Source organism: Rutidosis leptorrhynchoides, chromosome 2 (genome assembly GCF_046630445.1).
Source record: "Rutidosis leptorrhynchoides isolate AG116_Rl617_1_P2 chromosome 2, CSIRO_AGI_Rlap_v1, whole genome shotgun sequence".
NCBI lineage: Eukaryota > Viridiplantae > Streptophyta > Magnoliopsida > Asterales > Asteraceae > Rutidosis > Rutidosis leptorrhynchoides.
Window position 1 is genome coordinate 685,144,551 of NC_092334.1, and position 27,650 is coordinate 685,172,200.

A 27,650-nucleotide genomic window follows, 5' to 3' on the forward strand; every position below is an offset into this window, starting at 1 on the left:
TTATTTCATGATATAGGATGAGTCTTATGACTTATGAGTTACATGCCATTTATTTATAAAACAGCTTAATGCCAATATCAATACTTGCAGACTATGTAATAGAACATTGCTCAAGCAAACACACTATGTCCAATCATTACAAACAACTCTGAAACACCAATTATTCAAACAATCCATAAAAACAACATTAACATACACAAATTGAAGATATTATAGGTTTAAAATACAAACTTCCCACTTTCCTATTCGTTTAGTAACTGGAGTCGAGGAGATGCGTGTGGATCCCTTGGTGGGCTTCTGATAACAAGTCGTTTTATTTGAGCGGGACCCTCTAAAAGAGGTTTTCCTGTACCGATAAAAGAAGTTGCCCTCACACCTTGAGGTGACAAAAGCAAGCGGAACGTCCATGTCAATATGTCAGGCGCAAACACCCTATACAGAAGAAATACGTCGTACCAGCTTGGGAATTTTACGTTTGCACTCCCCCTTACAGCTGCCGATACTATCAACTTTGCAAATTCTTCCACCGGACTACCTGAAGCTTGTAGCTGTAACCCAAAAGGAACAAACATAATGTAAGCATATCTGCCCACGTTATCATCTTGAGTTACATTTTTAGGCCTAAAAATTCCTTTTTAATGACGTACGAACACTTATTTAGAAGTCACAAATTGTTACTAATATCTTAGCATTTTTTAACTTAGCAAAAACATTAATGTAGCTCATGTGGTTAACGGCAACCCTCATTAAACGAAAAAGGTTGTGGCTTCAAACTCATGGAGCCACATTTTTTCTTATTTACAGGGTAGAACTCTTTACAAAAAATAAAAAATAAAAAAAAGATAGTAATAATAAAAAAAACCTTAGCATTTTTTAACTGAACTTCTACATACAATATACATATACATATCAGTGTCACATCAACACCAACTCATTTCACTTTCTTTTAAGTAAACCATCTTTATCTTCAGTGAATATAACCCACAAACATATTGATTATTAATAAACATAATATGTACAAGTAATAAAACACAATGTACAAATTAAAAATTACAATTGGTCACGCAGTTGAACGTCAACCAAAGCTAACCCTTTGATTGGCGCTTGGTTTAACTTGGCCTTGCCTACTTATATTAAAAGTTCGACATTTGCCAAACTATGAGTTTGGTGCACACAGGGATTTGCCTAATGGAGTATATTACTAGCATAACGGAAAGAGAAAAAGGAGAATGACGACAAACTTACTTCTCTTTCTTCCTTCCACTGCATCTCGGCCCCTTCTTCTAGCATGAACTTGCCACGGGTCATCTCGGCACCAATCCAACCGTGTGTAGCAATTGTGATTCCCACATCACCATTCAGTTCTAACCTCAACGTCTCATAGAAGTTGACTAGAGCCGCTTTGGCCGCCTGTTAAGTTAAACATCGTGATAAAAACTCGAACTCAACATGAACTCAAACAAATAAAATAAATCTACTCACAGAATATATGCTCATCCTAGGGAGAGGTAACCAGTTCTCGACTGCGGCGTTAACTACAATCCTTCCGTGAGTTTGTCTAAGGTAAGGAAGAGCCACGTATGTTGGATACACGTTTCCCCAAAAATTAATATCCTGAAATTCAACAAAAGCAGTACAACTCATCAAATAAAGTTTAAATGATTTTTAATCGAAATATTTTTACTTAAATTGCCAATGTGGCCTTTCGAGTTTATAGTTATACCATCAGAATAGGGAACACTGACGCATCATTTGCTTCCTCGAAATAGAAGGTATGACCTAAGCTTGCCGTGTTTACTAGATGATCAACTGCAGAAAATGTAACGTTTAATATTGATACAAAAATCAACAAACTGGATGTGACAATACTGGTTCATTTTCATATACATAAGTAGATATCATATGGGTAGTTTCATATCTAATGGGTCAAACTAGTTGAAACTCCATTTTTAACGCGCAAACCTTTAAAATCCGTTCGGAATAATTGTTTATTGACAATGCAATATAGGTTGGGATAAAAAAAGGTTACAAGCAACCCAACCCTTATATAAGCTACTAATTTTGACCCGTTACCCAACCTACCCATTTTGACACCTCTAAAATGGGGATCTAATTACCTTGCCCAAAGTAATTTACAGTCTCGTTGATAAACCTCCTGCAATCCTCTTCTTTGACGACATCTGCAGCCATAATTAAGACGTTCAGTGCACCCAATCGTTTAGCGTTCTCACTTATCCCGTGCAGTCTGTGATCTCTCCGGGCAACCAATACGAGATTTGCTCTCTTCTTTGCATATTCATATGCAATTTGCTGATAACATTAACACGCCATTTATATACTATGCAACTTATCATAAGAAATGTCTTCACCCATGATCAAATTTATGTTTTTAGAAAATGATTAGAGAACATACACTCACTAGCTATCTAATGGCCGCAAATACGTTTAAGCATAACTTTCAAATTAAACCATGGGGAAGGTACTTAGATATACAAATAAAGATAAATACTTAACAAATTCTCATCCTAAAACCTAAATTTCAGCATGATTGGCAAAAAGAGGAATTCATAAGGTCAATTTCGCGAAATATAGTACCACTCAGTCCCAAAAAACTATCTACCTTACTATTTTTTACTATTTTGTTTGTCCAAAAAATTATACTCCGTACCAATCTGTCACAATCCAACAATTTTATGGCCCAACCCACTAAGTTTATGGCCCAATATGTGAAAATCAAAGAAGGCCCAAGAACCTCATGGAAGTTCACTAGAACTTTCCCATGAGTTCTTCCATGAAATGGTATAGAATGTCCATGGAAATATCTAGATACATGAAGCTTCTAGTTCTTAGATCTTAGCCATCCATTGTATTTAATCCTAGCCATCCATTTTGTGATATGAGTAGTATAAATAGGGGTGGTCTCATTTGGCACACCACACCTCAAATCTCAAACATTCTCTCTTGTAAAGCATTCTCAAGCAATATAAGTATTTTCTTCAATTCCACTTGTTCTATAATATTTTCTCTTTTGGTTACTTGAATCGTTATAAGGTCCGAGTAAGGCTGACTTAGTAGACACTAAGTGCCGCACGTGAGCTTATCGAGATAAGTCCGTGACATTTGGTATCAAGAGCAAGGTCGATTCAAGGAGATGGCAACCGAGACCGAGAAGAATGTGAGCGCAACAAGTGGTGTGATGGGTGATGAGACTCGTGGTCGGGTAGAGACTCGCCAAGGAGCCAAGAAGAACCGAGGTACGTCCAAAGACTTTGTCGCAAACTTGGATAAGAGGATCATGGATGTAGAGACATCCATGGACGGCGTGAAAGCAAAGGTCGAAGACGTCCACCAACGTTTGGATGGTTTGGACGGGGACTTTGACGAATTGAAAGATGATTGCAAGAGTGCAATCAACGTGCTAGACGTTGACATGCGACGTGAGATCCATGACTTAAGGGGTGTGCTCATGGGTGAGATTACGAAGTTGCGAGGCGAAATGGAGGGGGAGGTCTCCACTATTCACCAACGCCTCGTGGATTTACAAACCAACATGAACTCTTGTTTGAGATTCATGGCTAGTGGGGGTGGCAACACTGGATGCAATGCTCTGAAGGTGGACATTCCCAAGCCGTCACCGTTCGTGGGGAAGCGGGAAGCCCGAGCGGTTGATGATTTTATATGGGAGATGGAACAATACTTGGAGGGAGTCAACATAGTGGATGATGCAATGAAGATCAAGACGGCAACTCGTTACCTGAAGGATACCGCAGCATTATGGTGGCGTCGTCGATATGGAGATATCGAGAAAGGTATGGTTACTATTGATACTTGGGATGATTTTCTTACTGAACTTAAGAATCAATTCTACCCCAAGAATGCTCAAAAGGATGCGATGAGTCGTCTACGTAAATTACATCATTCCGGGACGATTCGGGAGTATATTAAAGAATTCACGAACCTTAGCCTGGAGGTCCCAGATATTCCCGATGATATTCTACTCTTCTATTTTCTCGATGGTTTGCAACCTTGGGCTAAAACGGAGTTGGAGAGACGAGGAGTCCAAGACCTTGCCACCGCAATTGCTCAAGCGGAGGCACTAGTCGACCATGCTAATAGGAAAGATTCGTTCAAGTCAAAAGATAAGAAGGTGAGCCATGAGAAAGGTGGGGGAGATAAGCCCGCCCAATCAAGGAATGATAATACACGTAAGCCACCAACCGAGAATAACAAGAGCATAAAAACTTCTTACAAGAATGATGGATGTTTCATATGTGATGGACCGCATAGAGCCCGAGATTGTCCGAAGAAAGCTAGCCTTCATGCTATGGAAGCTCAAAAGGCGGGTTGTCAGGATGAGGAGCGGTGCATAGGATCAATGCATATCCTCAACGCAATCAAGGCCAAGACGGAGATACCCAAGTGTGATGACCCGAAAAATTTCGACTAATTTAAACCAATTCTCTTTATGATTTAATATTATGTAAATATACATATATGTATGTATATATATATATATATATATATATATATATATATATATATATATATATATATATATATATATATATATATATATATATATATATATATATATATTATAAGATGTACAAGTAAAAAAACGACTTTCCTACAGTAAAACATTAATTGCTACAGTAAAAATGACTTTGCTACAGTAAAACACTTTTTGCTACAGTGAAACCGTATTTTGCTACAGTGCTACAGTGAAAACGACTTTGCTACAGTGATTTGCTACAGTAAAACACTATTTGCTACAGCAAACACTATTTGCTACAGTAAAACACTATTTGCTACAGTAAAACACTATTTGCTACAGTAAAATACTATTTGATGTCGACGAACTAGCAAACAAAAACAGAAAAGGCGGCCATGCGATCGCATGGCAAAAACACTGAAAACTCATGCGATCGCATGAGCTACAGTAAATCGAAAAGTACTATAAAATGTCAGTTTTGCTCGACGAAATTCTTCATAATTATTTATGTACGTAAATTTTAATTTATAATTATAATTATAATTTTAATTTAAGTTAATAATAATAAAGTATATTCGAGGGTGTTTTAATTCGGGTTTCAAACCGCTTTAAGCTAAGGAAATATTGGGTATTGTTTGGGGTATTGTTCTTGAATCCAAGGCCAACCAGACAGTCGTCTACCGTCATTACGTCTACGCAATTTGCCTACAATATTGAGTCTCAATATTGAATGTGAGTTTATAGTCTCCCTTTTTAAATACTTTAAATATTTTTGGGCTGAGAATACATGCAATTTATTTTAAACGCAATAAGACACAAGTACATACTAAATTCTACACTGAGTTAAACCGGAAATCCCTTAGCTTTGGTAACTAGTAGCTGCCAGTACATAGGATATGGACTGGTGGGCGCGAATAATTGTATATGGATCCATAGGGCTTGACATCCCCGTCCGAGCTAGAGCGCTAGCCTTTTAACGGACGTATGTTATTTGAGTTTAAGACACGTTGGTTTGCGTGTATTAAAACGAATGGGGTAATTATCACTATAGCGTTAAGTTTAGTTACCAGGGTGCTCTGTTACGTAGAATCTATTGATAAACTTTTGATGAAATCTTGTGGTCTATCTTTATACATGTTTATGACTCGAGCAATTAAACCTATAACTCACCAACATTCGTGTTGACTTTTTTTAGCATGTTTTATTCTCAGGTCCTTAGAATGCTTCCGCTGTGATGTGCTTGTTGCCTGCATGGAGTCTCTCATGCTTTGTACAAAGTTTATTGCATTCAAAATAAAACTGCGTTGTGTAATAAATAATTGGACTGTGATGTCAACCTGTAAATTAAAGACTTATGTATTTCGGGGTTTTGCTTATACCTAAGCACTCGCCCACATGTTTATAACTTTCTATGTTTAGAAAGTCACTTATTTTAATGAATGCAATATTTTATCAAAACATATCATATAGAGGTCGAAACCTCACTGTGGAATCAATGATTAACGTGCCGCGTCAATAGCGATTTTGACGGGTCGTTACAGTTGGTATCAGAGCTTGAGGTCATAGGGAACCAGAAATTACATTATTGTGTTTAACTGATATTTGTTAGGATGCATTAGTGAGTCTGGACTATGACCATATCTGTTTTTACTGATTTTTGCTTATTATTTGGTCAAAAACATTATATGTGATATATTTATATGCTAACGTAATTGTTGTTTCAATTATGTGATAGATGACTTCTTCTAATCCTATCATTTTGTACGACTCGGAATCGGACACTGAATCTATTCTATCCACAACTGAAAAGGGCGTTCCAATACCTATTAAAGAAGAAATTGTGTTAGCCGGGGAATCTCAACTCCCGGTAAACCCAGAGGAGGTTCCAGCTCCACCCAGCTTTAGTTTTCCGGAGCCACAGTATCGTTGGCATGGACCCATGATCCCTGGAGTAAAAGAGGATCGTCCATTTCTAAACAAATATGGACATTGGTCCAGATATACCGCCGACGGGCGGGTTGTGCCGATTACGCCTGGCAGATTTCGGTTCATGACCACCGGTACATATTCTTGCAGTTCGTCATCATATTCTCCTACACATGACTCAGACAGTTCGTCATCAGACGAGATCAGTAAGGAGGAGGATTTCGCTAATGAAATAAAAGAGATCACTAAGGAGAAATTCCAACTTGCTATAGATAATAAAAACAACCACAATAATAAAATGTCCTTAATTATTAAAAAAGAACAGGACCATTCGATCCGTAACCACCCTTATTGTATTAAACCCACTGAGGTAACGGGTACCTCAAAACCCCAACTAAAAATAAAATACACTGCCAGAATGTCTGTCGGACCATGTGCACACAAACAATTGGCAGAGAGAACCAAATGGGAAGAAGTTTCTGATAGTTCTGAATAAACGACCTCGCAACCATAAATCTTCCATGCGCTATTTTATTGCTTATGTGTGCTACTCTATCTTGTTATGTAAAATAAGCATATGTAAAATATCAGTATTGTATGGTATTGTATTATTTTGGTTTATTAATAATAAATGCATGGAATGATTATTTGTATTATTACTACTTCTTATTATTATTATTACATAATAATGTAGTAACTCGCTATAATTTTTCATAGTGGAATATTATTAGGATTTTAGTAGTTAATTCCTTGTACTAGCTATTATGTATGAACTTAACGGGTAGGTAATACCCTAGAAATAATTATAAAATGCTAATAAGAAGAAAAGGCTTTTATAATAATCGGTTCATATTATTAATATGCTACGATTAACTATTGACAACTCATTTTACCTATAATATTCTATATGATTAAATTATATCTGTTGTGTTTATTGAAGAAACATGTCTCAAATGTCGGATGCTGAGTTTGAGCAACTAGTCGAGAAACGTGTGAATGAAAGAATTGCTGCAACCGAAGCAGCAAAAGCAACAGCCGAAGCAGCAGCCAAAGCAGCAGCCGTAAACACAAACTCACGAAACGGATGCTCATACAAAACTTTTCAAGGATGCAAACCACAGACGTTTAGTGGAACCGAGGGACCAGTCGGTCTAACCCGATGGTTTGAAAAGATGGAGTCCGTTTTCAAAATCAGTAATTGTGCGAACGGAGACAAGTCAAAGTATGCTTCGTGCACGTTGCAAGATGGTGCACTTACTTGGTGGAACAATTATGCTAAAGCAGAAGGAATAGATACGGCATATGATATCTCTTGGGAAGAACTGAAAAAGATGCTAATCGAGGAGTACTGTCCTCGAAACGAGATCAGAAAAATGGAATCTGAGTTACGTAATCTGAAGGTTATCGGCGCGAATCTCAATAACTATGAAAAGCGTTTCATGGAACTAGCCTTGTTGTGTCCCGAATTGGTGCCAAACGAGAAACGAAAGATAGAAATGTATATTGACGGTTTATCGATCAATATCAAAGGAAATGTTACATCGTCCAAACCAAATACGATGCAGGAAGCCATGACAATGGCACACCAACTCATGGACCAGATCACAGAGAGTTCGATTAAGGCACCAATTACCGAAGTCAAGACAACTGAAGGAAAGAGGAAATGGGAAGACTATAAGGGCAAAAGTACTCATCTGAAGAAACAAGAAACTTTTAAAGGTAAACAAGATGGGGCAACTGCAAGTCCAAACTATAAGGGACCTCATCCGTTCTGCAAAAGATGTTACACACATCATGCAGGCTATTGCCAAGTGGTCTGTGATAAGTGCAACAAGAAAGGACATGTGGCGAAAGATTGTTATGCCACCGTTTCTGAAGTAAAGATAAAATCGACCGATGTCAAGAAATGTTATGGATGCGGGAAGTCTGGTCACTTTATAAATCAATGCCCTGATAAGGAGAAGAACAAACAACCCACACGTGGGAGGGCATTTAATGTTAGTGCCAGTAAAGCACGTGAGGATCCTAATCTTGTCACGGGTACGTTTACCGTTAATAATCAACTAGCTTCTATTATGTTTGATACGGGTGCTGATAGAAGTTATATGTGTAAAGACTTTAGTTTTAAACTAAAATGTGCATCATTACCTCTAGACGATAAATATACTATTGAATTAGCTAATGGTAAACTGATAAAAGCCGATAAAATTTGCCATGGTTGCGAAATGAATCTCGCTGGTGAAACCTTCAAAATTGATTTGATACCCGTAGAATTAGGAAGTTTTGATGTAATCGTTGGCATGGACTAGATGTCCAAAACAAGAGCGGAAGTTGTTTGCGCTGAGAAAGCAATCCGCATCCCTCGTAAGGATGAAACGTCATTAATGATTTATGGGGAGAAGAACAACTCAAAACTGAACTTTATCAGCTGCATGAAGGCCCAGAAACTAATAAGAAAAGGTTGTTATGCTATTTTGGCACATGTAAAGAAGATCGATACAGAAGAAAGAAGCATTAATGACATGCCGGTTGTAAGAGAATATCCCGGAGTATTTCCAGAAGAATTACCGGGGCTACCTCCACACAGATGTGTAGAATTCCAGATTGATCTCATACCAGGAGCTGCACCTGTAGCCCGATCTCCATATAGACTTGCACCTTCAGAAATGCAAGAATTACAAGACCAGTTGCAAGAATTATCGGACTGTGGATTTATTCGTCCTAGTTTTTCACCTTGGGGTGCTCCTATTCTGTTCGTCAAGAAGAAGGATGGATCTATGAGAATGTGCATAGATTACCGAGAATTAAACAAATTAACGATCAAGAATCGGTACCCATTACCGAGGATTGATGATTTGTTTGATCAATTGCAAGGATCAAGTGTTTATTCCAAGATTGATCTACGCTCCGGATATCATCAGCTGAGAGTGAAGGAAGAAGATGTTCCTAAAACCGCGTTCAGAACCCGTTACGGTCACTATGAATTTCTAGTCATGCCTTTTGGATTGACTAATGCTCCAGCAGTATTCATGGATCTAATGAATCGCATCTGTAGACCGTATTTAGACAAATTTGTCATTGTTTTTATCGACGACATATTGATTTACTCGAAGAACAAGGAAGAACATGAGCAACACTTAAGACTGGTACTAGAGATACTCAAGAAAGAAGAATTGTACGCAAAATTTTCGAAGTGTGATTTCTGGTTACAAGAAGTACAATTTTTGGGACATGTTGTCAGTGAACATGGAATTAAAGTTGACCCTGCCAAGATCGAAGCCATTAGTAAATGGGAAACCCCGAAGACTCCAACACAAATTCGCCAATTCTTAGGTCTTGCTGGTTACTACCGAAGATTCATTCAAGATTTCTCTAGAATCGCCAAACCCTTAACTGCATTGACTCAAAAGGGAAAGAAGTATGATTGGTCCACGGAACAGGAATCCTCATTCCAGTTATTAAAGAAGAAGTTAACGTCTGCACCCATTTTGTCATTACCGGAAGGAAATGATGATTTCGTGATCTATTGTGACGCTTCGCGCCAAGGTTTAGGATGTGTATTAATGCAATGCACAAAAGTGATCGCATATGCCTCACGACAACTAAAAATTCATGAAAAGAACTATACGACGCACGATTTAGAACTTGGAGCAGTAGTTTTTGCACTCAAAATATGGAGACACTATCTATATGGCACCAAGTGTACAGTGTACACCGACCATAAGAGTCTTCAGCATATTTTTGATCAAAAACAACTCAATATGAGGCAACGTCGCTGGGTAGAGTTGTTAAACGATTACGATTGTGAAATCCGTTACCACCCCGGAAAGGCTAATGTTGTAGCTGATGCCCTAAGTCGAAAAGAAAGAGTAAAACCTCTTAGGGTCCGAGCTTTGAATATTACAATTCGTACTGATCTCACAAAGCAAATTCAAGCAGCACAGTTAGAGGCTTTAAAAGAAGAAAACGAAAAAGGCGAAATAAGCAAAGGGTTAGAAAAACAACTTGAAGAAAAAGCCGATGGAACCCTGTATTTTGCTGGTAGGATATGGGTACCAAAACATGGTAACCTAAGGCAACTAGTACTGGATGAAGCACACAAAACGAGGTACTCAATTCACCCAGGAAACGGAAAAATGTACCACGATCTCAAGAAGTTTTATTGGTGGCCTAATATGAAAACAGAAATTGCTACTTATGTAAGCAAATGTTTAACGTGTGCAAAGGTCAAAGCTGAGCACCAAAAGCCGTCAGGATTACTGCAACAACCAGAAATTCCGCAGTGGAAATGGGAAAGAATAACCATGGATTTCATTACGAAATTGCCAAGGACTGCAAGTAGTCATGATACTATTTGGGTGATAGTTGATCGTCTAACTAAATCAGCTCACTTTCTACCAATAAAGGAGACAGACAGTATGGAGAAATTAGCACGCCTATATTTGAAGGAAGTAGTTTCCAGGCATGGTGTACCCATCTCTATCATATCTGATCGCGACACCCGATTCACATCACGTTTCTGGCAGTCATTACAAAAAGCATTGGGAACTCGATTAGATATGAGCACCGCTTATCACCCACAGACAGATGGTCAAAGTGAAAGAACAATACAAACATTGGAAGACATGTTACGGGCATGCGTGATTGACTTTGGAACCAGTTGGGATGGACACTTACCGTTGGCAGAATTTTCATACAATAACAGCTATCATACGAGCATCAACGCAGCGCCATTTGAAGCACTTTACGGTAGAAAGTGCAGATCTCCTATCTGTTGGAGTGAAGTAGGAGAAAGACAACTTACTGGACCAGAAATTATTCATGAAACCACCGAAAAGATCATTCAAATACAACAGCGATTGAAAACGGCCATGAGTCGCCAAAAGAGTTATGCTGATGTAAGAAGAAAACCGCTAGAATTTCAAGTGGGCGACAAAGTCATGTTGAAAGTGTCACCCTGGAAAGGCGTTGTACGATTCGGTAAACGAGGAAAGCTAAGTCCTAGGTACGTAGGACCCTTTGAAATCACCGAAAGAATTGGAACAGTTGCTTATCGATTAAAGCTACCGCAAGAACTTAGTAGTGTTCACAACACATTTCACGTGTCAAATTTGAAGAAATGTTTAGCTGAAGAGGATGTCGTAATTCCTCTTGACGAAATACGAATCAATGATAAACTCCATTTTATCGAAGAACCTGTTGAAATCATGGACCGTGAGGTCAAACAATTAAAACAAAGCAAAATACCGATAGTTAGAGTTCGTTGGAACGCAAGACGAGGACCCGAGTTTACTTGGGAACGTGAAGATCAAATGAAGCAAAAGTATCCACATTTGTTCACTGATATCGCTCATGAAACAGGTACTACTCAAAATTTCGGGACGAAATTTTCTTTAACGGGGAGGTACTGTGATGACCCGAAAAATTTCGACTAATTTAAACCAATTCTCTTTATGATTTAATATTATGTAAATATACATATATGTATGTATATATATATATATATATATATATATTATAAGATGTACAAGTAAAAAAACGACTTTCCTACAGTAAAACATTAATTGCTACAGTAAAAATGACTTTGCTACAGTAAAACACTTTTTGCTACAGTGAAACCGTATTTTGCTACAGTGCTACAGTGAAAACGACTTTGCTACAGTGATTTGCTACAGTAAAACACTATTTGCTACAGTAAACACTATTTGCTACAGTAAAACACTATTTGCTACAGTAAAATACTATTTGCTACAGTAAAATACTATTTGATGTCGACGAACTAGCAAACAAAAACAGAAAAGGCGGCCATGCGATCGCATGACAAAAACACTGAAAACTCATGCGATCGCATGAGCTACAGTAAATCGAAAAGTACTATAAAATGTCAGTTTTGCTCGACGAAATTCTTCATAATTATTTATGTACGTAAATTTTAATTTATAATTATAATTATAATTTTAATTTAAGTTAATAATAATAAAGTATATTCGAGGGTGTTTTAATTCGGGTTTCAAACCGCTTTAAGCTAAGGAAATATTGGGTATTGTTTGGGGTATTGTTCTTGAATCCAAGGCCAACCAGACAGTCGTCTACCGTCATTACGTCTACGCAATTTGCCTACAATATTGAGTCTCAATATTGAATGTGAGTTTATAGTCTCCCTTTTTAAATACTTTAAATATTTTTGGGCTGAGAATACATGCAATTTATTTTAAACGCAATAAGACACAAGTACATACTAAATTCTACACTGAGTTAAACCGGAAATCCCTTAGCTTTGATAACTAGTAGCTGCCAGTACATAGGATATGGACTGGTGGGCGCGAATAATTGTATATGGATCCATAGGGCTTGACATCCCCGTCCGAGCTAGAGCGCTAGCCTTTTAACGGACGTATGTTATTTGAGTTTAAGACACGCTGGTTTGCGTGTATTAAAACGAATGGGGTAATTATCACTATAGCGTTAAGTTTAGTTACCAGGGTGCTCTGTTACGTAGAATCTATTGATAAACTTTTGATGAAATCTTGTGGTCTATCTTTATACATGTTTATGACTCGAGCAATTAAACCTATAACTCACCAACATTCGTGTTGACTTTTTTTAGCATGTTTTATTCTCAGGTCCTTAGAATGCTTCCGCTGTGATGTGCTTGTTGCCTGCATGGAGTCTCTCATGCTTTGTACAAAGTTTATTGCATTCAAAATAAAACTGCGTTGTGTAATAAATAATTGGACTGTGATGTCAACCTGTAAATTAAAGACTTATGTATTTCGGGGTTTTGCTTATACCTAAGCACTCGCCCACATGTTTATAACTTTCTATGTTTAGAAAGTCACTTATTTTAATGAATGCAATATTTTATCAAAACATATCATATAGAGGTCGAAACCTCACTGTGGAATCAATGATTAACGTGCCGCGTCAATAGCGATTTTGACGGGTCGTTACACCAAGGTAGTGGCTAAAGGACTCCAATTCGTAGATATTAACATTTGTGGAGATCGGGTACGAGCTTTGGTGGATACGGGAGCAACTCATAACTTTATCTCCACCGATGAAGCCAAAAGGCTAGGACTTAAGGAAACAAAAGAGAGTGGCATGATGAAGACGGTGAACACGAGTGCCAGGCCGATTAGTGGGGTGGCTAAAGACGTATATGTGAAGATTGGAGAATGGGAAGGAATGATTGATCTCTCAGTCGTGCCTATGGACGACTTCAAGTTGGTACTTGGGATGGAGTTCCTAGATAAGGTACGCGGTTTCCCTATACCGTTCGCTAACTCACTGTGTATCTTGGATGGTGAGAAGACTTGTATGGTGTCAACCGAACGTGGAAGCAAGAGTGCATCCAAGTCACTTTCGGCCATGCAATTCAAGAAGGGGTACAACAAGAATGAGACATGCTATTTAGCAGTAGCAAAGCAAGAGACGGTCGAAGATAAGGGAAAACTAGAGGTACCCAAGGAAATTGAGAAGGTCCTTGATGAGTTCAAGGATGTCATGCCCAAGGAGTTACCAAAGAAGTTACCACCTAGGAGGGAGGTTGACCATGTGATCGAGTTGGAGCCGGGATCAAAACCACCTTCCAAAGCCCCATACCGAATGCCACCACCCGAGTTGGAGGAGTTGCGAAGACAACTTAAGGAGTTGCTGGATGCGGGATACATCCGACCGTCAAAATCCCCGTATGGTGCTCCGGTGCTATTTCAAAGAAAGAAGGATGGGTCCTTGCGGATGTGTATAGATTACCGAGCACTCAACAAGGTAACTATCAAGAACAAATACCCAATCCCACTTATTGCTGATTTGTTCGATCAACTTGGGAAGGCGAGATACTTCTCCAAGTTAGACTTGAGATCGGGATATTATCAAGTCCGAATTGCCGAAGGAGATGAGGCTAAGACCACATGCGTGACGAGGTATGGCGCTTATGAATTCCTAGTCATGCCCTTTGGTTTAACCAATGCCCCTGCCACATTTTGTACTTTGATGAACAAATTATTCCACCCGTTCCTCGACAAGTTCGTCGTGGTGTACTTGGATGACATAGTCGTGTATAGCGACACCATGGAAGATCATGTGAGGCACTTGAAGCAAGTATTTCAAGTACTAAGGGACAACGAGTTGTATGTGAAGCTAGAGAAATGTTCATTCGGATTAGAGGAGGTGGATTTTCTTGGACATAGAATTAAAAATGGGAAGTTACTCATGGATGGGGCTAAGGTCAAGGCAATTCAAGAGTGGGAGGCACCAACGAAGGTGACTGATTTACGATCTTTCCTTGGTTTAGTAAACTACTATCGTCGTTTTATCAAGGGATACTCGGCGAAAGCGGCTCCATTGACAGAATTGTTAAAGAAGAATAAAGCTTGGTTGTGGGATGAGAAATGTCAAGCAGCATTCGAGGAGTTAAAAGGAGCTGTCATGGAAGAACCGGTGTTGAGACTTCCGGATGTGACCATTCCGTTCGAGTTACACACAGACGCATCGGACTTTGCTATTGGAGGAGTTCTAATGCAAGAAGGTCACCCAATCGCGTTCGAAAGCCGAAAACTTAACGAGGCGGAAAGGAAGTACACTGTGCAAGAGAAAGAGATGACAGCGATTATTCATTGTTTGAGGACATGGAGGCATTATCTTTTGGGATCAAGGTTCGTGATCAAGACGGATAATGTGGCAACGAGTTATTTTCAAACCCAAAAGAAGTTGAGTCCCAAACAAGCTCGTTGGCAAGACTTCTTAGCCGAATTTGACTATGTGTTGGAGTATAAGCCTGGGAAAGCCAATGTGGTAGCTGATGCCCTAAGTCGTAAGGCGGAGTTTGCAGCGATCACAAAACCAAAATTCTTCCTTCAAGATCGTATAAAGGAGGGATTAGAGCATGATTCTATAGCCAAAAACCTTGTTGGATTGGCTCGAGATGGGAAAACGCGAAGGTTTTGGCTCAAGGGTGATCTATTATTCACCAAAGGAGACCGGTTATATGTGCCTAGGTGGGGTGATCTTAGACGGACAATCTTGAAGGAGTGTCATGATTCAAAGTGGGCTGGTCATCCAGGTATCAAGAGGACGCTGGCATTAGTAGAAGGCACTTATTATTGGCCAAGGATGGAAGACGACGTAGAGACGTACGTGCGGACATGCCTAATATGCCAACAAGACAAGATAGAGCAACGCCAACCAGGAGGACTATTACAGCCGCTACCTACACCGAAAGGACCATGGGAGAGTGTTTCCATGAACTTCATTACTTGCTTACCCAAGTCGGAAGGGTGTGGGAGTATTATAGTCGTGGTAGACCGGTTTTCTAAGTATGGTACCTTCATAGCCGCATCATCCGAAGTTACCGCGGATGAAACCGCAAAACTATTTTTCAAGAATGTGGTGAAGTATTGGGGGATACCGCATGTGATAGTAAGTGATCGAGATCCGAGGTTCACAGGGCGTTTTTGGACGGAGTTGTTCAAGATCATGGGGACAGACTTGAATTTCTCCACGAGTTTTCATCCCCAAACAGACGGACAGACGGAAAGGGTGAATGCACTATTGGAGCTCTATCTTCGACACTATGTAAGTGCAAATCAACATGATTGGGCTAAGCTCCTTGATATTGCTCAGTTCTCTTATAACATGCAAAGGAGTGAGTCCACGGGGAAGAGTCCTTTTGAGTTGGTGACAGGACGCCAACCTTTGACCCCGAATGCTTTGGCCGCTTCATATGATGGAAGCAGCCCAGCCGCTTATAGAACGATGAAGGAGTGGCATGAACAAGCCGACTTGGCTCGAGCATCACTAGATAAGGCGGCCAAGAAAATGAAGAAATGGGCGGATGAGAAAAGACGACATGTTGAGTTCAAAGTTGGGGACCAAGTGATGGTGAAGCTTTTACCTCAACAATTCAAAACATTTAGGAAGGTGCACAAAGGATTGATCCGGAGATATGAAGGCCCATTCCCAGTAATTGGACGTGTTGGGAACGTATCTTATCGAGTCCAACTACCGCCCAAATTAAAGATTCATCCAGTCTTCCACGTAAGTTTTCTAAAACCTTATCATGGGGACGAGGAAGAACCAGAACGAGGAGTTTCCAAACGAGCACCAATGGCAGTTGCGACTTCGTTTGATCGTGAGGTGGAAGATATCTTGTTACATCGAACGGTACGAAGACGAGGTGTGCCGAGCTATAGAGAATACCTAGTTAAGTGGCGTAACTTACCCGATAGTGAAGCAAGCTGGGAGGCCGAAGACTTATTGTGGCAGTTCACAGACAAAATCAAGAAGTATCACGAGGATCACACGACGAGGACGTCGTGAGTTTAGGTGGGGGAGAATGTCACAATCCAACAATTTTATGGCCCAACCCACTAAGTTTATGGCCCAATATGTGAAAATCAAAGAAGGCCCAAGAACCTCATGGAAGTTCACTAGAACTTTCCCATGAGTTCTTCCATGGAATGGTATAGAATGTCCATGGAAATATCTAGATACATGAAGCTTCTAGTTCTTAGATCTTAGCCATCCATTGTATTTAATCCTAGCCATCCATTTTGTGATATGAGTAGTATAAATAGGGGTGGTCTCATTTGGCACACCACACCTCAAATCTCAAACATTCTCTCTTGTAAAGCATTCTCAAGCAATATAAGTATTTTCTTCAATTCCACTTGTTCTATAATATTTTCTCTTTTGGTTACTTGAATCGTTATAAGGTCCGAGTAAGGCTGACTTAGTAGAGACTAAGTGCCGCACGTGAGCTTATCGAGATAAGTCCGTGACAAATCAGTTACTTTAAATAACAATAAAAAAAATCATTAAATCATTAAAGTTCCAATTTATGTCCTTTATTATTAAAAATCTAACATTAAATACAACAATTACTTTATTAGTCAACCTTTATAACAAAATTAAATTAGAGGCATTAAACAATTCATTAATATATCTTGAATCCAATAAAAAAAAGTCAAATAAAGAAATTTATTTGGGACGGAGGGAAAATATATTGGCCCTACACTCACCAGCTATCTAATGCCAAGAGATATAATTAAGCGTAACACTTGACGATTTTAAATGATGGACAAATTACTTAGATATACATATGAACACTTTAACAGATTAGTAACCTACAAGTCTAAAGCTAAACTTCATCATATTTTGTACCATTTCGTGTGAATCAGGGTGAAATTGCAACGTTTTAATAAATCAGGAGCATATTTCGAAGCAGAGGAGTTCACAAGATCAATTCTTTACGAAATAGAGAGGTATACAGTGAAATTTTTTAATATATCATATATCATACGGAGTACATATTATATGTAGTAATTAGCAAATAAACTTAAACGGATTGTACCTCGCCAATTCCAGATGAAGCACCAGTGATGACAACAACTTTGTTAAACAAATCTTGATTAACAAAGAAATTGTAGTAAAGACGTTCACATGTGTTGATAAAAGTAAGTGCTGGCCATGAAAATGCTAGCATCACCAGACTTGCAGGTGGTACAACCCAATTCAGCACTGAATTTAATGAATCCATCATTGACATAAGATTTATCATCTTCTTAATATATATATTACAAACAATATTGTTGTAATACTACAAGAGACTGAATGTGAGTTCGGAAAATAAAATGTGTTATATATATTGGGTGGGATATGATTAAAATGATATGGACAGGAACGGACAAAATTACAAATGAAACATGATAGAGCTGCTGCTGCTGTTTTTGTTGTAGAAGGTGGTGGCGACGAGTACATATGTAGGTATGCATGTGAACGACACGTGTTTGGTTTTTATGACGGATGGTATGCTTTGAGTACATGCACCGCCTCATTCCAGGAGAATACGGATAAAGGTTATTTTAGAGGATTTTTTTTACTTCAAAATCAAACGGTCTAAGACTGTAAGTTATTACATATGAAATGATAATTATTATTTTGACTTTTTTCCCCGATCATTTTAATATACGAATGGGATGGGATTTTAATCTAAACGTTTAGTCAAGTCGGATTACTTCCAAACACGACTACTCGTGACCGTTAACCTACTTTTACAACCAGTGGCGAAACTAAATTTTTTTTCCACCGGAAAAAAAAAAAATATTAAAACCGTAGCAATTTTTTGGAGATAATATGTAGGTTTTGGGGGGGAAAATTGAGGTTTTTAGGCAAATTATGAAGGTTTTTGGGCAAAAGTTGAAAGTTTTTTGGCAAAATTTGAAGGTTTTTAAGCAAAAGTTGGAGAATTTATGGCAAAATTAGAAGGTTTTTGGGCCAAAACATGTAGGTTTTGGGCACAAAAAAAAAAACAAATCCACCGGGAGCAAAGTCGAAAAACTCAAATTTTTTACACTGAAAAAAATCCACTGGGGGCGGGCGCCCCCCCTGCCCCCATGTAGTTTCGCCTCTGTTTACAACACTGCTCACATATCGAACTACTACCAAACACGACTACTTTTGATCAAAGGGCCTTTAGACTAGCGATATCGAGGAGGTCGAGGAGCCTTCTGACCTTGATGTCATGGGTTATAGTCCTGTTTAAAACATATTTATGTAAAATTTTGTAGAGTGTGTGAGTTTGCCGTTCAAAAACACTACTTGTGACTATCGGCATACTTTTACCAACAGTGCAACATTTCTGTTTATCTGTAGATATATAATTTTGTTACATTACACTGAAAAATATTATTAATAAGAGTTTTTTAACAATAGCTATTGTTAACACACGAATAAAACATTGTATAAATAAATAACTGTCATCACAAAATTATAACTAACTACCTACAATTAATTTAACCTTGTGTTGCTAAGGGTTTTCATTAGAAAAATTAATAGTGATCAAAACATATTGAAATGTTAACTCAGTAACATATGATCATATAATAAAGTTAGATTATAAAATGTAAGGGCGGGGTGAGGTGAAAACTTTATAATGAGAACACAAAGCTACATGATGCAACAAACTCGACTCTATAAACTATCAGCTGACTACACAAAGGTAATATATTCAGGGTTAATTGCACATTTCATAATTATAACTTAATTGGTTATAACTACATAGTAGTGTAGCATCGTGTTCATATATAAGTTAAAAAAACAAAATTCTACTTTGACCATCCTGTACAATTTGAGACTATATTCATATGATAGTAGCTCAGCAACTTTTTCCATTTTATTTCAGCTCAGATCACTTCAAATTATAACTTATAAATCCTGTTTCGGCTTGCGGCTAAGTTCCGAGTAGGTCCCACCCATAAGTTGCAAAATCTCTCCCCACAAATTCTCATTCTGTGTGCCACCAAATATCAAATTAGAACTACAAGCTGCCACGTGCCATAAACCGGCATCAATTTCTTCCTTGAGCTGATCAAGCTGCCAGCCCGCATACCCCACAAAAAATTTAAAATCTTGAGGTCGAAAAACCCCGGTTTTCACTAAAGCAGAAGCTTCATCCAAACTGTTTCGGGAACCAAAGCATAAAGAAGGAACAACTTCTTCAAAGTCAAGAACAGGTTTCTTCCCGCCAGATTGTAACAGGAATATGCTGGCCTCGAGGGGCCCACCGAAATGTAATAAACAATCGGAAAACGTTGTGGCAAGATGGAGATTTGTCGGTTTCATGTTTTTAATCTTTTTGTGTAAGGGTCGGTTTATGATCACTCCAAATGGACCTTCTTGAGGGTGTCGAGTTCCAGATCCGAGTAGGAAGACAACTGATCTTTCAAAGGTTTGAACCCCATCAAGTTTTTCGGTTGCAATTAGGACACAACCGGTTTCAGGAGAGGTAAGTGGGTGCGCCCATTTTGACCCAAGGCGTTTAGATTCTTGGATGGCCCCTTCATCTTGTTTGTTAAGCATTAGCTGCATAGTATATCCAACAAATTACTTGTATATAATTTAACAAATTATATCATATCATAACCACATAACAACCGTTTTTGATGGTGTTAGTGTGTGACAGATTTTGATTATCCAAGGGAATCTAAGAAATTTTACACTAATCTTAATAGTCAAAAATATTACCTGCTGATTGAGATAGAGAATGGCTCTAAACTCTCTCCAGTCGGTGGGTTTATGCTGGGGCTTTGGAGTACCCGATTTCTTGCTGTCAGCCGGATGATTACCTTGGTGGCCCTCTCCTTCTGGAACGGAATGATCACCCTTGCCTATAATTTATAGGAAAACCCACAAAAATCAACATATATATAAAACATACATCTCTGCACGTAAAGACACGGAGAACTGAAGTTTGGCACGCCTCACATCATCAACTGGGAATTACTAGGCAAGTACTCGGTTTTCCAACTCAGGGATTACTCGGTCAAACTCGGAAAAATGGTCAAAATTCGGTTAACTCGGCCTAAACTCAGAATTATTCGGAAAATCGGTCACTCGGTCAAAATCAAACTTGGTCAACATCCCAGTAGCCCGGAGTACTCCCCGAATTGCGGTTGCCGAGTACTCCCTTGACGGAGTATTCCCCGATTTTTTGCAACCTTGATCATCAGGCTCTTTTTGACTATCATCTCACTTTAACATGTTACACATGCCAAAACTAACAACAGTTGATGGTCATATATGGAGTGGGACCCCACAAAAGATTAAGCAATGACTAAATGATAACAAGTGACAGATAGATTATAATCAGAAATCTCCCCTCTTTCATAAATCTGTTGTAATTTACCAAATGTCCCCTGTAAACTGCAAAGCTACTTACTTTCCAATTGTCCTCTTAGATAAAAGTAAGGACCTTAACCTGTATCCATGAGGTCCCTAGTTTGTCACCATAACAGGGTATTAAAACATATGACTATAAGTCAAAAGAGCGTATTAAACTTGGACCCACAAGTTCCAAGTCAAACGCCTGACTGTCACTTGATAAATATTAGTTGAATATGTCTTCATAGCCTCATACCTCATACTGTGAAAGTCAATGTGTACATCATTTTTTTATTTCGCGAAAATGGTCAGGTCAACTTAGTGAATCTCAATTGTTGACTCGTTGCATGTGTTAGGGTACGAGAAGCCCATGACTCATAGCGCTAGAGGTTTGCTAACCTTAAGTTGGAGATAGGTCATAAGCTCATGATTATGTATGTAAATCGTGTATGAAACTCCTGGATGCAAGTATGTGACCATTTAACATCACAAGACAATTTAGAAAATATAGGACTTTCGAGTATTTGTTGACAAAAGCACATGCATATTTACTAATAACCTATAATATCCTAGGCGTTTACAAACTTTAATAGAGTGACAGGCATATTAAGCACGTGTAAATACTGATTTTTTTTAGTTGATGTGAGCATATGCATATTTACTAATAACATTTGTTATCCTAGGCGTTTACAAACATTTAAAAAATGAAGGGCATATTGCCATGGACATCTAACTTCCAAAAGTAGGAGAAAAAGGCACATAAGAGGTTGTTTTTCATTGATCTTCAACACCAAGACTTCATTTTCTCCCTTTAAGATATCTTGTATACAAATAATAAAGGAATAATAGGCTTGGAACTTTGTAATTCTTGACTTAATTTCATGGCTCAGCCTAAATCAACCATTTAATATAAAAACATTTAAAGAATTTCTTTCATCTGTTCATCCAAAACATATTTGGAACTTCGTTTTGCCAAAAAAAAAAAAAAAAAAAAAAAAAAAAAAAAAAAAAAAAAAAAAAACCAATTCTAGCAATTAGCAAGATAGTTTTTTTTTTTTTTAATTCAAATGAGACATACGGATAGGTTCATATATGAGTATACCACACATCATCCAATAAGTTAGCATTTGATCATATACCAAACATTTATTTCAACAGTATTTTGTTATTACCCAGTTTCACATTGTAATTACAGATGTTTAAAATAGATTATTATTAGATTATTATATATCTGTAATCCAAAAATAAAACTTAACAATTTTTTCTGAAGAGGCAAGCTTCGTCTGAACCTAATTTAAAGAACTTCCGTACAATCATATTGCATTAACATACAAAAACTAGGAGCCCTAAAAACTAAAAAAGTTAAATAATTCACTACTCAAAAACCAAATTAACTCATATAACAGATGCATTTACATCAACAATTAGAAACCCCAAACTAATTTCACCACAAATAAACTAAATAACAAATATATATATTTAAAAAAAAAACCCTAATTTAGTGAATACATGTATGTTTAAACAGAAATTGCACCTGAATTCGAGGGAGAATCAGAGTTATTATTCGAATTCTTCTTTCCAATAGCTCGAACAACAAATGATTGACGATGACAAACAGTTGACATCAATTTCGTTGATTTCGACGAAGAAAAATTAGGTTTTCCGTAAATTTGATTATCAAAATAATTGTGATTATTCTTCTTCGATATGATGCAAGGACATCGAGTTGCAGGTTTGATCTGTACAGGACACAGATCCATCAGAATTTATTAATTTTTTGGTCAACAATAGTTTTTTTGGAATGAAACTTTAAAAATTAATTAAAACATTTGAAAAAAAATTAGAAAGGTTAAGAGAGTAGTGAGTGTAAAGAAGGAAAGGAATTCAGTGGTAATTAATGAAGATGGTGTAGATATAATTCAGATTGAAAGAGCTGAAAAGGAAAGGGAACGTGATCGTTTGTTTGTTAGTTTGTATGTATATGTTGTATGTATATATGTGTGTGTGTGTGTGTGTGTGTGTGTGTGTGTGTGTGTGTGTGTGTGTGAGAGAGAGAGAAGGGAATATGCCAAGATGTGAACCGTTTTTTATGGTGAAAAGCGACATTAGAGTCTTTGTGGGGTTTGTTTGTATCCGAATTTGTAAACGGGTGGGTCGATCGGGGATTTTGCTTGAAATGGGTCGGATAAATCAAGTCTTTCACTTGCTCTCCTCTAGGATGGAAGTTTGATTATCTCAAAATACATCCTAATTTTTGTCTTACTTCTTCGTATGATCAAAATTCAACCTCTAATAAAAAAAAATGTATGCCTGCATAGATTTCATCTCTTCGACAAGCTTACTAAATTTTGGGAGTATGTTTTGCTTGGTTGTTATATGTTTAACGATTTTGTTTGCTTATGTTTTGGGTTTTGTTTCTCGTTTGCTCGTTGTTGTTTAAGTTGGTTGTAGATAGCTCGTGCCTGTAGTTTAGAGTTTTGTATTCTAATCATGAGTCTAGCCGTCTCGTTTTGGTTATATTCTTGTTTGGATATTTCATTTTTTGATTAAAGAGTCTTTTAGTATATACTATTCGTTATTTTTTGAAAAATAAAAATAATAATACGAGTAACTAAATTGAATAACTCATAGATTATATAAACGCATGTCAGAGTAACATACATGAAAATGTATAATCATGAGTGCATGTATGAGTATCAAATCTATTAATAATATGAACAAGAACGATGTAGCGATTGTTTAATACGTAATTATTTTTTTGTAATTTATAAATTGCTCTAAGTTTTAAGTTTTATTTTTTATCAAACTCTAAAACCGCATTTGTTGCAATGGACTACAATGATCATGCCAACCAACTGTCTTAATTTTATGAATTTTGCTAACAAGAACACGGTTTAAGATATTGTACATTTCAATAACTACCATAATAAAAATGACTAGTAACCGCAATATACAATGACTTTAATACATGGAAACAACATCCCTAATAGCTTTTCTCAGTAAAATTCTAAATTTATTCATGTAGATTATATTTGTAGTCATGTTTTCTGTAAAAATAATCGTATACCTGATGGTCATAGCCAACCACTCACATGTACTATAAAGAAAAATAATAAAAAAATAATATAATAAAAAAATCGCCACAATGTCCACAACTCACGTTAAGATTCTAGAAAACATAATGGCTTTTTCTAAAATAATTAATTAATGCCCTATATAAACACATTATTATACTCCGTATTACTTTATAATTGGGAAATTGACAAATTGATGGATATATAATGACAGTTGTCAAATAAGCAACTCACACATTACTGCATATAGAGTGTCTATGGTTGTTCCTGAAACAACCCGTCCTAATCCATCTGGACGAAGTCTTCAACAGTTGATCCCATTGCGAGGTTTTGACTTCTATATGCCATGAACGACTCCATGTAATATGAGCAAATGCACAGCGGAAGATTTCTTTCGTACCTGAGAATAAACATGCTTTAAAGTGTCAACCAAAAGGTTGGTGAGTTCATAAGTTTATCATAAAACAATAAAATTCATCATTTTGATAGATCACAAGATTTAAATGTTGTATGGTATAAATGGGCCCGAATCCTATACCCACCTGTAATGTACATGCGATATATTTTAAATACCGTACACCTTTCTCGTGTACGAAACCATTTTAACAAATATTTGTAACCGTACACATATCTCGTGTACAAAATATCATACACATAACCTGTGTATAAAATCATTCTCTCGATATATAACATTCACTTCAATTGGTGGCAATTATCATGTCCACATAATTCAATGGTGGCAATTATCATGTCCACATAATTCAATAGTGGCAATTATCATGTCCACGTAATTCAATAATAATCCGCAGAACTTCTGTCTGCATAATAATTCATTCGATGAATGTTTTGCTTGTGTCTATCTCGTCAAACATTTGTAAAATCATTTCATGTATTCACAGTTCAAAATATATTTCAAAGGCATTTAATAAAGCAGTTGTAAAAACAGCGCATGTATTCTCAGTCCCAAAAATGTAAAGAGTAAAAGGGAATCAAATGAACTCACTTATACTGTATTTTGTAGTAAAAATAGTATGATGTTAATGAACAAGCGTATGGTTGACCTTGGATTCACGAACCTATATCAAGTATATATATATATTAACACATCGTAATATTAACCAATTTATTTTATATGTTTTATAATATATATAGATTAATATCCATATATATATATAATATAATTAATCCTTGTAATTTGGTAAAATACTTATATGATATATATTCTTTAATAAATGTTATATTAATATAAATTATATTAGTCAATATATTAACAATCTAATATTAGTATACTTATGATATGTATAATAAATATATATTTTTATATAAATGTTGTAAAAATAATAATTATAATACTAATAAAATAATGATAATAATAATAATAATAATAATAATTAGATTTGAAAATAATAATTATAATAATTATAATAATAATAATAATAATATTTATTAATACCTAATATATATATATATATATATATATATATATATATATATATATATATATATATATATATATATATATATATAAACACGCGTTTTTATTTAGGGTTCCAAAACAGATCGAGTTAGATCAAAATGGCAGAAACAATTCGCAGAGAGATGTGTCGTCCTTGAATCGATCCATCGGCAATCATCATCGTTATTATCGATCTTCTTCATCATCGCTTCCCAATTATAACAGGAACAAAAAGAAAATGCTGTAGTCTTTCGGTGGCTTTTAGGGTTGAAAACGAATAAGAACAGAACAAAATCGATCTTGTGGATTCTGGTTATCAGCTTAATCAATATCAGGTAATTGATTTCGTTATTATTCTTTTAATTTCTTCATCCTCCTATGAATTTATTCTATATTTTATTTATTTACAAAATAAGAAAGGAGAGAAAGAGATGTGATCAATTAAGCACAGTGAATCTCAATTATGTACAGTGTCGAAATAGTAATCTTTAATTAATTGATGGAATTGAGAGTTGGTTTCATTGATCATATGCTCTACCCGAATGTATACATATATATAAGACAAAGGTATCATAATAATTAAAGTTATGATATGAATATAATAAGAATCTTAAACAGTGTGCTACAGAGGGCATCGGATATTTCGAATTTTTAATCTACCGACAGTTTCCAGGGACTATTATTTCGTACTCCGTTGTTAAATTAGTGATGATTAAAAGTCTTCGAAAAGAAATTCTTAAATTTTTACAATAATTATATTTATTTATTTTTTATAATGATATCATATTTTATTTTTACTTTATATAGTTAATTTTAACAACATATAATATCTTAAGTTATACTTCAAATTATTATTTATATCTATCTATATATTTAAACATATATGAACCCATTTACAAATAGTTGTTCATGAATCGTTGGGGACAGTCGGAGGTCAATTGAGTATATGAAACAGTTCAAAAATTGTTGAGACTCAAACTATCAGAATTTGCTTATCGTGTCGAATTCATATAAAGATTAAATTTAAATTGTATCGGAAATTTCCGGGTCGTCACAGTACCTACCCGTTAAAGAAATTTCATCCTGAAATTTGATCGTGGTCGTCATGGCTAAACATAAAAATATTTTCATGATGAATATGAGTTGATAAATAGAGTTTTATCATCATTGAGTAATACGGATAAAATGATTCGATTAATCGAATCGTATGAATGAAGTTATCACAAAAGATCGAGATGAAGAAATGGAGATTTTCCATAACTTTTGACGTAGTCGCGATTGAATTCCGGAATTCAAGGGATTTAAAGAAAATCTTCGAAATCTAAGAGATTTAATTCTTCGGCGAATAAGGAGATTAAGATCTCTATAAATAAATATGGCGATCTGCCTCGATTACTATGTCTGATATTTCCATTATAAATTAAACTCCTCCGTTCCATTATTCTCACCATTCCTATATTTTCTTTCTTAGTTCATACATACAAAAGATTGTGAAAATGCTTAGTCCATTTCTGATCCTTGTCCTTATCCTGACTATCGCAACAATCATTCTCCTTTTCCAACTTCCACCAGAGGAATCTGTTTACTTCTACTTCGCCTTTAGGGTCATAGTATTTTTAATTCTCCTGCATCTTCATGTTGCGATAAACATTGATATACACGGTTTGTAATTTATGTGTTGTTATCGGGCTTTATATTCTCCCTTATACTTCAAAGTCCCTGCTTCTGTCTTCTATAATCATTGTCATCCACAGTTAATACTCCCTCCTAATTGCTGTGATTTATACCCCAATTTCTATTTTGGAGCTTTATCCTTTCGTTTCTTCTTCTTGCGATTAAGCATCGCTTGTAATGGTCCAGAATTTGCAGATATAAATTTCGGAATGAACATTGTTAATGTTCTAAGAATGAAATGGTAATGGTACGGTCTTGATTTGTTAAATTACTAGAATACCCTGGAAAAGACCGAATCATCAAGAAATATTTTCTTGATATTTTAGAGGTTAAATAGAATACAGGAGTCGTGTAACATGGCACATGATGA

The 27,650-nt window shown here is 36.5% G+C and overlaps 2 protein-coding genes across 2 annotated transcripts; both read right to left on the bottom strand.

Moving 5' to 3' along the window:
- Nucleotides 1-242: 242 nt before the first annotated feature.
- Nucleotides 243-17,963, bottom strand: LOC139890327 (11-beta-hydroxysteroid dehydrogenase B). Its single transcript, XM_071873216.1, has 6 exons — nt 17,769-17,963; nt 2,118-2,310; nt 1,724-1,809; nt 1,483-1,614; nt 1,246-1,410; nt 243-548 (listed from the first exon to the last, which is right to left on the bottom strand). The coding sequence occupies exons 1-6, from the start codon at nt 17,961-17,963 to the stop codon at nt 243-245; spliced, it is 1,077 nt and encodes a 358-aa protein (XP_071729317.1).
- A 1,439-nt stretch (nt 17,964-19,402) lies between these two features.
- LOC139894014 (uncharacterized) lies at nt 19,403-22,978 on the bottom strand. Its single transcript, XM_071877221.1, has 3 exons — nt 22,611-22,978; nt 20,441-20,583; nt 19,403-20,278 (listed from the first exon to the last, which is right to left on the bottom strand). The coding sequence occupies exons 1-3, from the start codon at nt 22,834-22,836 to the stop codon at nt 19,622-19,624; spliced, it is 1,026 nt and encodes a 341-aa protein (XP_071733322.1). The 5' UTR covers nt 22,837-22,978; the 3' UTR covers nt 19,403-19,621.
- Between the last annotated feature and the right edge of the window lie 4,672 nt (nt 22,979-27,650).

Bases quoted from the DNA above. Each gene is read 5' to 3' on its own strand.
- LOC139894014 (XM_071877221.1), bottom strand. From the start codon at position 22,836: ATGGATCTGTGTCCTGTACAGATCAAACCTGCAACTCGATGTCCTTGC. The intron at 20,584-22,610 runs GTGCAATTTCTG...TATAAATTATAG, and splicing joins TGATTCTCCCTCGAATTCAG to GCAAGGGTGATCATTCCGTT. The intron at 20,279-20,440 runs GTAATATTTTTG...TATACTATGCAG, and splicing joins TTCTCTATCTCAATCAGCAG to CTAATGCTTAACAAACAAGA.
- LOC139890327 (XM_071873216.1), bottom strand. From the start codon at position 17,963: ATGTCAATGATGGATTCATTAAATTCAGTGCTGAATTGGGTTGTACCA. The intron at 1,810-2,117 runs GTAATTAGATCC...CATTTTCTGCAG, and splicing joins TGTAAATTACTTTGGGCAAG to TTGATCATCTAGTAAACACG. The intron at 549-1,245 runs GTAAGTTTGTCG...TTTGGGTTACAG, and splicing joins AGTGGAAGGAAGAAAGAGAA to CTACAAGCTTCAGGTAGTCC.